This window comes from Melospiza melodia, chromosome 30 (genome assembly GCF_035770615.1).
Source record: "Melospiza melodia melodia isolate bMelMel2 chromosome 30, bMelMel2.pri, whole genome shotgun sequence".
Taxonomy (NCBI): domain Eukaryota; kingdom Metazoa; phylum Chordata; class Aves; order Passeriformes; family Passerellidae; genus Melospiza; species Melospiza melodia.
The window spans coordinates 311,924-326,286 of record NC_086223.1 but is presented as its reverse complement, the minus strand read 5'-3'; the positions used below and the strand labels follow the sequence as shown (position 1 = coordinate 326,286).

The window sequence follows — 14,363 nt, the reverse complement described above, 5'->3', positions numbered from 1 at the left end:
CCCAGGGGCGATGCTGGCACCGGGAACACATCTGGATACCCATACCCAGGGGTGATGCTGGCACCGGGAACACATCTGGATACCCATACCCAGGGGTGATGCTGGCACCGGGAACACATCTGGATACCCATACCCAGGGGTGATGCTGGCACCAGGACCCCCAGCTTGATGAAGGCACCCAGAGTGACCTGAGGAGCCCAGAGAGGTGCTGGCACCAGGGTGATGCTGGCACTGGATTTCCAGCCTGGGCATGGCCACCCAGGGGTGATGCTGGCACCCAGGGGTGATGCTGGCACCAGGGTGATGCTGGCGCCATGCCCGCAGCTGGATGAGGGGCCTGGGTCGCCTCAGTGTGATAAGGGTGGGTTTGGGCATTTGGGGGGACCCGGGCGCCCCGGGCAGGGGCTGAGCTGCAGGCTGAGGGCAGCAGCTCCGGCCCTGGGCAGCAAACCCGGGTTAAGATCGCAGCCCGGAGCCAGGCGAGCTGTCCCCAGGGGCGGCGGCCGCGGTGCCAGCGGGGTCCCTCCCTCCCTCCCCCTCGTTCCAGCCCCTCCATTTCTTATAAACGCCTCTGGCGGCTCGGCTCCGTCACACGGCAGCGCTGGGCTCGCGGTTCCACCCCGGGGCTCCGGCTTTGACTCACACCGGATCCCCCGCACCCCCGGGGCGCCCACGGCAGGAAAAAAACCCTCCCGGGGCGGCCGGCCCGGCCCTTCCTCGCAGAGCCGCTTCCTATAAACCCGGCCGGGGGCACACGGGGACGGCAGCGCGCCCCCCGCGCCGGGCTGGGGGTCCCTGCAGCCCCCCGGGTTTGTGATCGCGGGCACCCCTCAGGAACGGCCGGGCTGAGACCCCAGCCCCACCTCAGAGCGCATCAGAGAATCCCGAGCGGCTCCTGCGGCCGGGGGGCACCAGGAGGGTCCCGTCCCCCCAAAGTGTCCTCGGTGCCTCCCTCCCTGCAGGGGAAAGCGGCCCCGGGCAGCGAGAATTGTTTTGTTTTTCCCCTAAATGATACAAAACACTGAGAAAAGGGAAAAAAAAAAAAAAAAAACCCAACCCAACTGAAAGGTGGAAAAAGAAACCTTGAAGGTGCCCGAAATAAGAGGGGGTTTTGCTGGGAAAAACAATGAAATGAAGATGTTGCATAGGAAATGGTGTGGTGTCACCCGCTGGCATGGGGACATGGGGACACGGGGATATGGGGACATGGGGACACGGGGACACAGGGATATGGGATATGGGGACACAGGGACACGGGGACACAGGGACATGGGGACATGGGGACACGGGGACATGGGGACACGGGGATATGGGGACATGGGGATATGGGGATATGGGGACATGGGGACATGGGGACACGGGGATATGGGGATATGGGGACACGGGGACACGGGGACACGGGGACACGGGGATATGGGGATATGGGGATATGGGGACATGGGGATATGGCGACATGGGGACATGGGGATATGGGGACATGGGGGAAGGACACTGGGGACACGGAGCCAGGTGTGTCCCACCCGGGGTAGGGACACAGGCAGGGTGGGACGGTGCTGCACAGCCCCGGGTGGCCCTGGGGACAGTGCCCTGTGACACCCCCGGCGTTTGGGGGGGACAATTCCCCCAGGGGTGCTCCCACTGCCCTTGGACAGGCGGCAGGTGACAAGGCGCGGCCCCTGTCCCCGCAAGAAGCCCCCACGGTGCCCTCTGTCACGGTGAGGCGGGCCTGGCCTGTCCCTTGTCACCGCAGCTGGCACGGCCAGGCCACACGGGGCACCAGCCGGACCCGGGGCGCCACCGAGAGCCACCAAAGGCCGCCGTGTCCCCTGTCCCGCCCTGTGGGGACAGCGCGGCCGAGGGGGCTCAGGGTGGCCCTGGGGACGCTGCGGGGGTGGCACGGCCAGGACAGCCCGTGGGACAGCGCTGCCGGCACAGGCACAGCCCAGAGCTGCGGTTGGCACCTCGGGGGGGTCACAGGAAGCGGGGCCACCAACGCCCCCCCGGACACCCCCGCTTCCCTCCGCAGCGGGCAGCGGGGCCGGCGGGGGGCCAAGGGAAACTGAGGCACGGCGGCGGCCGTGGGAGCCGCTGCCTCCCTCTCACACTGGGGGGGCTCGGAGCCTCCCCACGGGGTTCAGAGGGGGTGCTGCGTCCCCACCCCATTGGCGGGAGGTGACAGAAGGGCCAGCGCGGCCCCGAGCCCCGGGACAGCCCCGGGAGCCCCGGGAGCACGGGGAGCCCCCGGCGGCCCCGGTTTTGGGGCGCTGGGAGCCCCCAGACTCACTCGAGCGCGGCGGGGACGCTGCTGCCGCCGCAGGTGACGCCTCCTGAAGGGGCCGCGGTCTGGGGGGCCCGGGGGGGTCCCCGCGGTGCCGGGGGGAGCCCGGCGGGCCCTGAGTCAGCGGCGGCCGCCCCCGGGGGAAAGCGGGGCCGGGAGGGTGCCGGGATGAGTAAGGCAGCGCCGTTTGGCATTTATCACGTGATTTCAAAAAAAGAGAGAAAATCCGGGGGCGAAGGTGGGGCCGGGCCCCCCCCGGGGGGAAGGGAGGCCCCGCTGCGCCCCCGTCCCAGCGCTCCCGGTCCCGGCTGGGCACGGCTCGGCACAGCCCGGCACGGCCCGGCACGGCCCCGCACGGCCCCGCACACCAGGCACGGCTCGGCACGGCCCGGCCTCGTCCCCACGCGTCCCTACGGGGGGATCCCCGAGCCCCCCCGGCTGTGCCCGCGCCCCCCGGCCCCGCCGGGGCTGCCGGTGCCCACCGGGGGCGGGGGGTGGAACGGAGGGCGGGCAGGGGCTGCTCTTCCTGCGCCGTGCCCGGGCCCGCGCGGCGATGCGGCACCGATAAGGCTGCGGCACGGCGCTTATCTCCTTCGCACCATCGGCCCGCAGCGCTGGGAGCGCCTTCGCACCTGCCGGGGCTCCCCCGGGCTCTGCCCCTGCCCCGCAGGAGGGGCTGTGGGACCCCCAGTAACAGCGGGGAGGGACGGACAGAGCCCCCTGCCCAGAGCCCCCCAGGACCCCGGGAGACCCCCCGCCATCCATCGCCCCCCGCCCCGGGTGTGGCCGCGTCCCTCCTGTCACCCCGAGCCTGCTCCGCCTGTCCCGCTCTGTGTCACCCGCCTGCCCAGCCAGCCCCAAGCGGGCCGGGAGTGCCGGACCCCCAAACCTTCACCCCCAGGGACCCCCCAAACCTTCACCCACAGGGACCCCCAAACCTTCACCCCCAGGGACCCCCCAAACCTGTCACCCTCAGAGACCCCCCAAACCTGTCACCCCCAGGGACCCCCAACCTCTCACCCCCAGGGACACCAAACCTTCACCCACAGGGACCCCCAAACCTTCACCCACAGGGACCCCCAAACCTTCACCCACAGGGACCCCCAAACCTGTTACCCCCAGGACCCCCCAAACCTGTCACACTCAGAGACCCCCCAAACCTGCCACCCCCAGGACCCCCCAAACCTTCACCCACAGGGACCCCCAAACCTGTCACCCCCAGGACCCCAAACCTGTCACCCCCAGGACCCCCCAAACCTGTCACCCTCAGACACCCCCCAAACCTGCCACCCCCAGGACCCCCCAAACCTTCACCCACAGGGACCCCCAAACCTTCACCCCATGGACCCCAAACCTGTCACCCCCAGGGACACCAAACCTGTCACCCCCAGGGACCCCCAAACCTGTCACCCCCAGGCCCCCCGACCCCAGCCCCATTCCCGCGGGACACCTCCAGCCGGACCCCCCCTCTGCCCCCCAGAAGGAGAGGCCGCCGCCCCCTCCGAGGCGTTCCGGGCGGGTTTTATTGAGTCGGGGGTCGCAGCGAGGGCGGGTCCCTCGTTCCGGGGGTCCCGGCGTTGTGGGTGGGTGGGTGGGTGGGGGGTGTGCGCTGTGACACGGGGGGGACATGCAGCGCGAGCGGCCGGGGGGGGGACAGCGCTGCGCCCCCCCCTCTCCCGGCGGCTTTGAGGTAGATCGAACGTGGGGGGACGGGGGTGACGGGGCGGGGGGCTCAGGGCCAGCGGCCGCCTGCAGCCCCGATAAAGCGGGGTCCGGGGGGGCTGCCGGGGGGCTGCGCTGTCCCCACGCCGCGGGGGGGTCGGGGGAGCCCCAGGGAGCCCAGTGCAATGTCGGGGGGCTGGGGGGTCCATGCTGCTCCTCCGGGCTCGTTTCTCAGCAGCATCGTTGTGGGGAGGGGGGAAATCCGGGGGGTGGGGATGTGTAAAAGAGAGGAAAGACGCTTGAACCGGCGGGACGAGGCAAAGGGACCGAGGACGAGCAGCTGCCCCCGCTCCCACCCCCGGCCCCAGCTGGGACCCCTCCCCTCCCCTCCCCTCTCCTGCTTCCTGGGGGCTCGGCCCCTCGGATCCTCCCTGAGATCGAGCAGCGACACTCGAGGGGACAGAGGACACCCAGGGGCACACACGGGTCCCCTGCGGCCACCGCCTGGCACGGCGTGACCCTGGAGCCCCCGAGCCTGGCACAGCGTGACCCTGGAGCACCCGAGCCTGGCACGGCGTGACCCTGGTACCGCGGGCGGAGCACCCGAGCCTGGCACGGGAGTGGGGCGGGCGGGGATGGACCGGCTCCGAGCGGGCCGGGGGCTATGGGGGGCTCGGCGGTGATCCCGGTACCCCTGGAATGGGGATGAACCCTCTCGGAGCGGGCCGGGGGCTCCGGGGGGCTCTGGGTGGGGCCGGGGGGGCTCAGTCTGTCCGTAGCTACTGAAGACTTGGAGGTATTTCGGGAGGCGGGCGCTCCCGGTGTGTTTCCATGCAGCATCCAAAGGTGGGGAAGGGGGCGAGGCTCAGATCTTGCTGTTCTCCAGGTGCGAGTCGATGTGTTTGACCAGGGCATCGTCCGGGTAGCCGATGGGGAAGGCCAGCTGGCACAGCGGGCAGCTCCGCACCTCCGAGTCCACTGTCTCCAGCAGCAGCTGCGGGGGCACGGGGCGGCGCTGAGACCCCCGCGCTGCCGCGTCCCCTCTGTCACCCCCTCTGTCACCCCTCATTGCCCCCAGCCAGCCGGGCGACAAACGGGGAAACCGAGGCACGCCGCCTCTCTGCGGGGTACCACCTCGCCGGGGGGGTTCCCTGGATCAAACCCACCCCAAACCCCGCGGGGACATCGCATCGGGGGCTGCTCCTTACGTTGATGGAAGGCCAGGACTGGGCGTGCTCGGCGCGGGCGTAGGCGGCCGCCGTCCGGTGCGCGGCGTCGGCGTCGGGCGCGGGGAACCCGGCGCAGAAGGAGGCGCAGCGGATGGCGCCGGCCTCGGGGCTGGGCGGGCTGGGCAGCGCCCACTCCTCCTCGTCCGACGACTGCTTCTCGAAGCGCACGTGCTCCTCGAAGGGCTCGTGGGCGCTCAGCGGGGCCCCCGCGGCCCCCAGGTAGACCTCGCCGTAGGGCCGGTGCTTGGGCAGCGTGGAGGCCTCGGGCTGCAGCCAGAGCGAGCGGCTCTGCTGGTACAGCGCCACGTTGGTCACCTCCGAGTAGCTGCGGCGGCCCTGGAAGCCGGCCTTGATGTGGCGGCTCGAGGGCTTGGCGTAGGGCAGCTCCATGCGCTCGGCGGGCAGGCGGTGCGGGGATCCCGGCGCCGGGCAGGGCGGCGGCGGCGGCGCGGGCGAGCGGCGCTGCTGCCCCGGGGACTGGCTGGGCGGCGGCACCGGCGAGCGGCGCTGCTGGGCCGGCGACTGGCACGGGCCGGGGGGCGCGGGCGAGCGGCGCTGCTGGGCCGGAGACTGGCTCGGGGGTCCCGGCGAGCGGCGCTGCAGGGCGGGCGATTGGCACTGCGGGCGGCCCGGCGGAACGGGCGAGGGGCACTGCGGGGCGGGCGAGCGGCGCTGCTGGGCCGGCGAGTGGCACTGCGACAGCGGCGAGTGGCGCTGGCCTGGGACGAGGGGGACACGCGGGAAACGCGCCGGGTTAGCGCCGCGGCTTGGGAAGTGAGGAAACGGGGAAAATGTGGAAAATGTGCCTCGACATCCTGGGGCGTCCCAGAGGGAGCCGGGGGGGATGCGGCTGTGGGGACCCCCAGAGGGATGGGAGATTCTGGGGGGGATGCAGCCAGGGATGGATGGTCCCAGGGATGGATATTTTGGGATGGACACTCCCAGTTATGGGTGGTTTTGGAATGGGACATTCCCAGGTGCGGGTGATCCCACATATGGATGCTCCCAGGTGTGGATGTTTTGGGATGGGACGCTCCCAGTTATGGATGCTCCCAGGCATGGGAGAATTTTGGGATTGGGAGGCTCCCAGGTACGGCTGCTTTGGGATGGATACTCCCAAGTACGGATGCTCCCAATTACGGATGTTTTGGGGATGGGATATTCCCAGGTATGGATATTTTGGAATGGATACTCCCAAGTATGGATGCTCCCAATTACGGATGTTTTGGGGATGGGATACTCCCAGGGATGATGTTCTAGGGATGGGACACTTCCAGGTATGGATGCTCCCAGGTGTGGATATTTTGGGATGGATACTCCCAGATACACCCAGCTAGGGACGTCCTTGCTGTGGGACACTCCCAGGGCCGGGCACCGCTGGGGACTGACACCCACCAGAGCTCACCCCCACCCACAGGCTGAGCCCACCCACCCATTTTCCCGGTGTTTGTGCCCCCGTCCGTGCCCGGCAGCAGCCCCCGGGTCCCCCTTACCCCCGTTGAGGCTCTTGTCCTGCAGCAGCGCCCGCAGGATCTGGCTCTGCAGCGAGCTGAGGTTGCGCAGGCGGCACAGCTCCTCCGTCAGCTCCGTGTAGGCCAGCGCCAGGTTCACCCTGCAAGGGGCAAAGGGGGCCACGGGAGAAACCCTTCAGCGGGGATTGAATCCCATTGAATCCCTCGGGAGGGGTTAAATCCTCCGGCAGGGATTAAATCCTCCGGCAGGGGTGGAATCCTTCAGCAGGGCTTGACCTCCCCCTTGGAATTTTGGTTGGTTTGGTTTTTGGTTTGGTTTTTTAATAAATACGACTAAAAAAGGTTTGGGGCTGCTGCCTGGGTGGTGCTGCCAGCATTCCTCCAGGAAAGGGAGGGAAATAATGGCCCAGGGTGAAGAAAAGTCACCTCAGGGTGTCTGAGGTTCCCTCTCTCCACCCCGGCCAATTCCGAGGACAATTGTCCCGATCCAGAGGACAATTCCCAAAGGGGACACCCTGCGGGTGACACAGCCCCGGGGACCCCCAGAACCAACTCAAACCAACCCAAATTCACTTTTCCGACTCCGAAGGGAGAAGCGGCGGCCGCGGCTCCCCCCGCTCGGAAGCGCTGCCAGAATCATCAATTCTGCCCCGAGTCGGTGTCGCTTTCCGAGCCACTCGGGATTCTCGGCCGGGACGCGAGAAAGGGGAGAGAGGAGCCGCGGGGCCGGAGCTCGGCCGTCCCCTCTCGGTCCCGCTGAGCCGTTGTGACACCGCGGGCACCGGAGCCGCCGCCGCAACCGCGGCTGACAGCGCCGCGCCCCCGGGCACCGCGGCCCGGAGAGGTGGGAAAGGAGCGGGAGAAGGGGAAAGTGAGGAAAAGGGTGAGGGAGAGGAGGGGAAAGAGCGAGGGGGGAAGGAGGAAAATAACAGAGAGAAAAAAAAAATCAAAATAGAGAGGTGAAGAAGAAAAGGAAAAGGAGGGGGAAGAAAAGTAAGGAAAGGAGGAAAAGGAGGAAAAGGAGGAAAAGGAGGAGAAGGAGGAGAAGGAGGAAAAGAGGGAAGGGAAGGAAAAGAAGGAAAAGAAGGAAAAGGAGGAAAAGGAGGAAAAGAAGGAAAAGGAGGAAAAGGAGGAAAAGGAGGAAAAGAAGGAAAAGAAGGAAAAGAAGGAGAAGGAGGAGAAGGAGGAGAAGGAGGAAAAGAGGGAAGGGAAGGAAAAGAAGGAAAAGAAGGAAAAGAAGGAAAAGAAGGAAAAGGAGGAAAAGAAGGAAAAGAAGGAGAAGGAGGAAAAGAGGGAAAGGGAGGAAAAGGAGGAAAAGGAGGAAAAGGAAAAGAAAGAAAAGAAGGAAAAGAAAAACAAAACCCTCAGGGGACACCCACAGGATGTCGCCTTTGTGTCCCCCAGGCCCCTTTTTGCTGCAGAGCTGGCGGAGCCAGGGGTGGGGACATGCCCGGCATTGGCACCCATGGGTGCAAGAGTCATTAAAACCCACACAATCTCCCCAAAAACGCGGGGTGGGGAAGTGGGAGGGGTGGCCTGACCCCCCAAATCCCCACCCTGCTCTTTCCAGGGCTTTCCTCGAGATTTGGTCCCTGGTTTTTCTCGAGAGGGAGAACAAGAGGGAATAACCGCGAGCTCAGAAAGCCTAAAAAAGTCAAAACCTCAGAAAAAAAACCAAAACAAAGGAAGGTCGGGACGCGGGGGGACCCCCGCCCCAAGCACAGCGCGGCAGAGGCACCAGAAAATCACCCGGAGATGGAAAACGCCGATAAGGCGCTTTTCACACCCAAAAGAACAGTGCGGAGAGAAGCAGGTGACACAAAAGAGCTGAATCGGCACGAAAAGAGCGCGCAGGGAAAAGCTGTGCCCGGGGAGGGGGTGAGCAGCCAGCCCTGCCTCAGTTTCCCCGTCCCAGCGTGGTGAATTTGGGCTTGAAACACAAAGATTTGGGTGATCGGTTAATGCAGATATTTGGCAGTTTTCATCTCCGTGGGTGTTGCGGGAAAGGGGTGGGGGCGATCTGGGGGTGAGCTCGGGTGATGGAATTGTATGGAAAATGAGGGAATTGATGGAAAATGAGGGAATTGATGGAAAATGAGGGAATTGATGGAAAATGAGGGAATTGATGGAAATTGAGGGAATTCAGGAGGGGAAGGGAGAGGCGGGAGCTCCCCCCGGATCCCCCGGCTCTGATCTGCACCGGGGCGACAGAAACGGCGACAGCTTCCAACACCTCCGGAGCAGGAAAACGGCACCCGAGCTCTTCCCGGGCCGCTGTCACCTTCCATCCGTCCGCAGCTCGGGCCCGCTGTCACCGCCCGCCGTGGGGACAGCGGGGACAGCGCCCCCGCCCCGGTGCCACCGGGAGACCTCGGGGGGTTTAGGGGGGTTCCGGGGAAACCGCGACTGCCCCCGTGCCGCTCGGCGCCGCTCGGTGCCGCTCTCTCGGCAGCCGCGAGCCGTCAGTGCCCTCTGGAGGCAGCGCCGAGCCCACACCGGGCACAGGGACAGCGCACGGACACCGGGACCGGGCACCGGGACAATGCACGGACACCGGGACCGGGCACCGGGACATTGCACGGACACCGGGACCGGGCACCGGGACAATGCACGGTCACTGGAACCGGACACCGGGACATTGCACGGACACCGGGACCGGACACCGGGCCCCGGGCACCCCACGCCCGCAGCCGCGCTCAGCCCCAGCCCCCGGGGCGCAGTTGGTGATTTTGGGGTGCGGGATCCCCCCATTGCAGCTCTCCAATGCGGGGAACCCCCCGTGCAGAGGGGTGGGGTGGCCGCCGTGCCCCACGGCCGGTCCCGCGTGTCCCCACACCCCCTGCTCCCCCCAGTGCCCCCCAGTCCCCCCCCAGCACTTACTGGTCGTCGCCCACCTTCTTCACCCAGGCCATGTCCCGCTCCGACTGCTCCTGGGGACAGCAGAGCCCCCTCAGCACCAGCACCGGGCACGGGGGTCCCAAGGGGTCAGGCCCTGCCCCATTCCTTCTCCCAGACCCTTCCCAGCACCCAAACCCCACATATCAGGAATCAGGGGTCCTGTGGGGTCAGACCCTGCCCTGAACCTGCTCCCAGACCCTTCCCAGCACCTAAACCCGAGATATCGGGAATCAGGGGTCCCAAGGGGTCAGGACCTGCCCCATTCCTTCTCCCAGACACTTCCCAGCAGGAAGAGGGGTTAGGGGGGTTTCTGGGGTCAGACCCTGCCCCATTGCTCCTCCCAGACCCTTCCCAGCACCCAAACCTCACATATTAGGAATCAGGGGTCCCAAGGGGTCAGACCCTGCCCCATTCCTTTTCCCAGACCCTTATAAGCAGGAAGGGGGTTAGGGGGGTTTTTAGGGTCAGACCCTGCCCCATTCCCCCTCCCAGACACCCCTTGGTACCCAAACCCCAGATATGGGAATGAGGGGTCCTGTGGGGTCAGGCCTTCCCCTGTTCCTTCTCCCAGACACTTCCCATCACGAAAGGGGGATAGGGGCGTTTTGTGGGTCAGACCCTGCCCCATTCTTTTTCCCAGACCCTTATAAGCAGGAAGGGGGTTAGGGGGGTTTTTAGGGTCAGACCCTGCCCCATTCCCCCTCCCAGCCCCCGCCCACCCCAGCCGGTCCCGCCCTGTCCCGCACCTGCTCGCGGCTGTCCTGCAGGTGTTTGAGCTCGGCCTGCAGCCTCTCGCACTCGGCCTTGAGGTGCTCCTCGCGGTGCTGGGCGCGCTGGTTCTCCTGGCGCGCCGCCTCCAGCTCGGCCTCCAGCCCGCGGCTCGGCCAGCCCGCGGCGCGCTCCAGCACTGCGGGCACGGCTCGGCTCAGCCCCGGCGCGGCCCGGGGCTGCGGGGGGCGCGGCGGGGCGGGGAGGGGGCGGCTCACCGTGGCTCAGCCCGGGCCCGGGGTGCAGGGCCATGAACGGCACGTCCTGGGCGCCCAGCGCGGGGAAGGCGCCGCCGTCGCGCTGCCGCAGCTGCTGCTCCAGGCTCCGGATGCGGCTCAGGTGCGTCTCCACCAGCGCCCGCTGCTCGGGGAGGGGACACAGGGCACACGGCTGAGCCTCGGCCGCTCCCCGGGGCTCTGCTGGCCCCCCAGCCCGGCACACGCGGATTTTGGGGTCGGTTTTTGGAGTGGGGTCCATCCGGTGACAGTGGCGTGGCTGGGAAAGGGGAGCTGGGGGTGCCCGGGGGACACCGGAGCCTCACAGGGGGAGAGGGGAGATGGATAAACCCGAGCATCCCTAAAACCCCAACGAGGCCCAAACGCCCCAAAGCCCTGCAGCCCCAGGGACGGGGACACCACGGGCCCGGTGCTGTGGTGGAGAAGGGACAGGGACCCCGCTGTCCCCTGCTGGTGGCCGTCACCCACCATCTCTCCCAGCTCTGTCTCCAGGTCCGCCTTCTCCACGCACAGCTTCTCGTAGGCCTGGATCATCTCCTCCAGCTGCTCCTCCCGCTCTTTGCTCTTCTGCAGCTGCAGGGGGAACATAGCGGGGATTTAGGGGTGGATTTGGGGGTGGTGGCCGGCTCGGGGACCCCCCAGAGCCCCCCCAGGCCCCCCGTCCCGCTCACCTCGTGCTGGAACTGGTTGAGCTGCTGCTGCAGCGACGCCTTCTCGCTCTTGAGCAGCGAGTTCTCCTTGGCCTCGTAGAGGGAGAAGATGTGTTCCTCGCCGAACTCACCGATCAGGGGGTACTGCGGCCACGGACGGGCGGTCAGCGGGGTCCCCCCGGCCCCACGCGCCCCCCGGAACCCCCAGACCCCTCACCTTGACCTCGTACATCTTGAGGCGGCGCTTGAGCGTGGAGTTCTCCCTCTCGAGCCCCGTGAGCCGGTTCTTGATGTCGTCGTAGGCGGTGATGAGGGCGAAGTGCGAGGCCGAGCACATCTCGCCCGACAGGTCGGTGTTGGGGCTGTCCAGCCAGTCCTCGTCCGGCCCCAGCGCCTCCTGCGTCAGGATGCTGATGTCGTCCTCGAACATGGAGTCCATGTCCTGCCTGCGGGGACACGCGGGTGACACCGGGGCAGGGCTGGGGACACCGGGGTGGTGACACAGCCAGGGCAATGCTGGGGACACCGGGGTGGTGACACAGCCAGGGCAGCACTGGGGACACCGGGGTGGTGACACAGCCAGAGCGGGGTCTGTGGGAGCTCAGTGGCACCCGGTGACAGTCCCAGGAGCTGCCAGCAGCAGCAGCAGCTCCAACCCCACGCTGTCCCTGGGGTGACAAGGGGACACTGGCCATGCCGTGCCATCACCTGTGTCCCCAGCAGGAAAAGAGGGGACAGAGGTCCTGGCACCGCCAGGCTCCGTCAGCAGCAGGGTGGGAGCACAGAGCACCCCGGGGGGACACGGTGACATTGCTGCCGTCCCCTCGGGGGAACGAGCACCAGAAATAGCGGCCGGTGCCGCACGCGAGCTGCTCCGGCCTCCCACGCCGCGCACCGTGCCCTAAATACGGGAGCCGTGCTCGCCCCGGGAGCCACCGGGCTCCTGCCACTGTCCCCAGCCCCTATCGAGGGTCCCCCTGGCCCCTGTCACTGTCCCCAGCTCCTATCGAGGGTCCCCCTGGCTCCTGTCACTGTCCCCAACTCTCCAGTGTCCCCCTGGCCCCTGTCACTGTCCCCAAACCTCTCAGGGTCCCCCTGGCTCCTGTCACTGTCCCCAACCCTCTCAGGGTCCTTGTGGCTCCTGCCACTGTCCCCAGCTCCTGTCGACGGTCCCCCGGCTCCTGTCACTGTCCCCAATGCTCCAGGGTCCCCCGGCCCCTGTCACTGTCCCCAGCCCTCCCAGTGTCCCCCTGGCTCCTGCCACTGTCCCCAGCTCCTCCAGGGTCCTTGTGGCTCCTGCCACTGTCCCCAGCCCCTCCAGGGTCCTTGTGGCTCCTGCCACTGTCCCCAGCCCCTCCAGGGTTCTTGTGGCTCCTGCCACTGTCCCCAGCTCCTGTCGACGGTCCCCCGGCTCCTGCCACTGTCCCCAGCCCCTCCCTGGGTCCCCCTGGCCCCTGTCACTGTCCCCAACCCTCCCAGGGTCCCCCTGGCTCCTGTCACTGTCCCCAGCCCCTCCCGGGGTCCCCCTGGCTCCTGTCACTGTCCTCAGCTCCTATCGAGGGTCCCCCTGGCTCCTGTCACTGTCCCCAGCCCTCCCAGGGTCCCTCTGGCTCCTGTCACTGTCCCCAGCTCTCCCGGGGTCCCCCTGGCTCCTGTCACTGTCCCCAGCCCCTCCGGTGTCCCCCTGGCCCCTGTCACTGTCCCCAGCCCCTCCGGTGTCCCCCTGGCCCCTGTCACTGTCCCCAGCCCCTCCGGTGTCCCCCAGCTCCTGTCACTGTCCCCAGCGCCTCTGGTGTCCCCCTGGCCCCTGTCACTGTCCCCAGCCCCTCTGGTGTCCCCCTGGCCCCTGTCACTGTCCCCAGCCCCTCCGGTGTCCCCCTGGCCCCTGTCACTGTCCCCAACCCTCCCGGGGTCCCCCTGGCCCCTGTCACCGTCCCCAGCCCCTCTGGTGTCCCCCAGCTCCTGTCACTGTCCCCAGCGCCTCTGGTGTCCCCCAGCCCCAGGCAGGGACCCCCGGGCGGGCGCAGCCCTGGCCGAGCTCTGGTTGGCGCCGCCGCCCGAGCGGTTCGTGCACAGAGCTGGGATGAATGGAGGGAGCAGGGACCTGCAGGGGACAGGGAGGGGACAGCGCGGCCCCCTCGAGCCGCCGGCGGGGCCGGGGACAGCCCGGGGGTCCCGAGGGGAATAAATGAATAAATCGCGGACCGGGGGTCTTAAATACACGCCCGAGGTGGTGACAGAGGGGACACGGCTCTGCTCGGGCAGGGAGGGCACCGCCACCCCCCCCGGGGAAACTGAGGCACCCCCAAAGCCAGGATCGGACTCCCCAAGCTCTGGGGACCCCCCAAGTGAGGATCCGCGGAGCCCTGGGGCGTCCCAGGCCCTGCCAGCGGGACCACGGCAGTGACAGGACCCTCTGTGTCCCCAGCCCTGCCCAGAGCCCCCCGCGCCGTCCCCGCTGCCCCCCGGCCTGCCGTGCCTCAGTTTCCCTGGACACCTGCCTTGCAGCGGGCCCCAGGCGCGGGGCGAAGCGGCGCGGGCTGGGCAGGGCTGCGGGGGCACGGGCTGGCACAGGCTGGCACAGGCTGGCACAGGCGTGTCACTGGCGTGTCACAGGTGTGTCACTGGCGTGTCACGGGCGCGTCTCAGGCGCGGGAGCTCTGGACATGGGCCGCGAGGGATCGCCGGGAGCCGGAGCTGCTCTCATCGGGGTCCAGGCGGGGTCCCCGCCGCTCCCTCCGCGCTGCCGGCCCCGCCTCGAGGCTGAAAATGCCTGGGGAAAAGCAGAAATGGGGTTTGGGAAATGAGCAAAAATAGGGCTTGGGAAAATGCAGAAATGGGGTTTGGGAAATGAGCAAAAATGGGGTTTGGGAAATGAGCAAAAATGGGGTTTGGGAAATGAGCAAAAACGCGGCTGCGGCTCCCCGGGACTGGGACACTGCTGGAGGGCTCGGCCGGCTCAGGGCTCCGGTGGGAACGGGGATGGGAACGGGAACGAGAATGGGGATGGGGAAGGGACCGGGAACGAGAATGGGGATAGGAACGGGACCGGGAACAGGAACGAGAATGGGGACGGGGATGGGGATGAGGATGGGGATGAGGATGGGGATGGGGACGGGAATGGGGACGGGACAGGAAATGGGGACGGGACAGGATGCGCCAGGCTGCGG

At 67.5% G+C, this 14,363-nt stretch overlaps 2 protein-coding genes across 2 annotated transcripts; one reads left to right on the top strand and one right to left on the bottom strand.

Moving 5' to 3' along the window:
- Positions 1-4,339: 4,339 nt before the first annotated feature.
- On the bottom strand, positions 4,340-14,132 carry TBKBP1 (TBK1 binding protein 1). The gene is made up of 10 exons (XM_063178731.1): positions 13,691-14,132; positions 11,411-11,635; positions 11,215-11,337; positions 11,012-11,116; positions 10,526-10,667; positions 10,286-10,446; positions 9,522-9,571; positions 6,663-6,781; positions 5,149-5,888; positions 4,340-4,934 (listed from the first exon to the last, which is right to left on the bottom strand). Exons 2-10 carry the CDS (start codon positions 11,630-11,632, stop codon positions 4,806-4,808), a joined length of 1,791 nt encoding a protein of 596 aa, XP_063034801.1. The 5' UTR covers positions 11,633-11,635; positions 13,691-14,132; the 3' UTR covers positions 4,340-4,805.
- On the top strand, positions 7,654-7,977 carry LOC134431024 (uncharacterized; the record flags this gene model as incomplete). The annotated part of the gene is made up of 1 exon (XM_063178956.1): positions 7,654-7,977. A coding segment is annotated over one exon (324 nt), but the record flags the coding sequence as incomplete, so codon positions are not given.
- Positions 14,133-14,363: the final 231 nt, after the last annotated feature.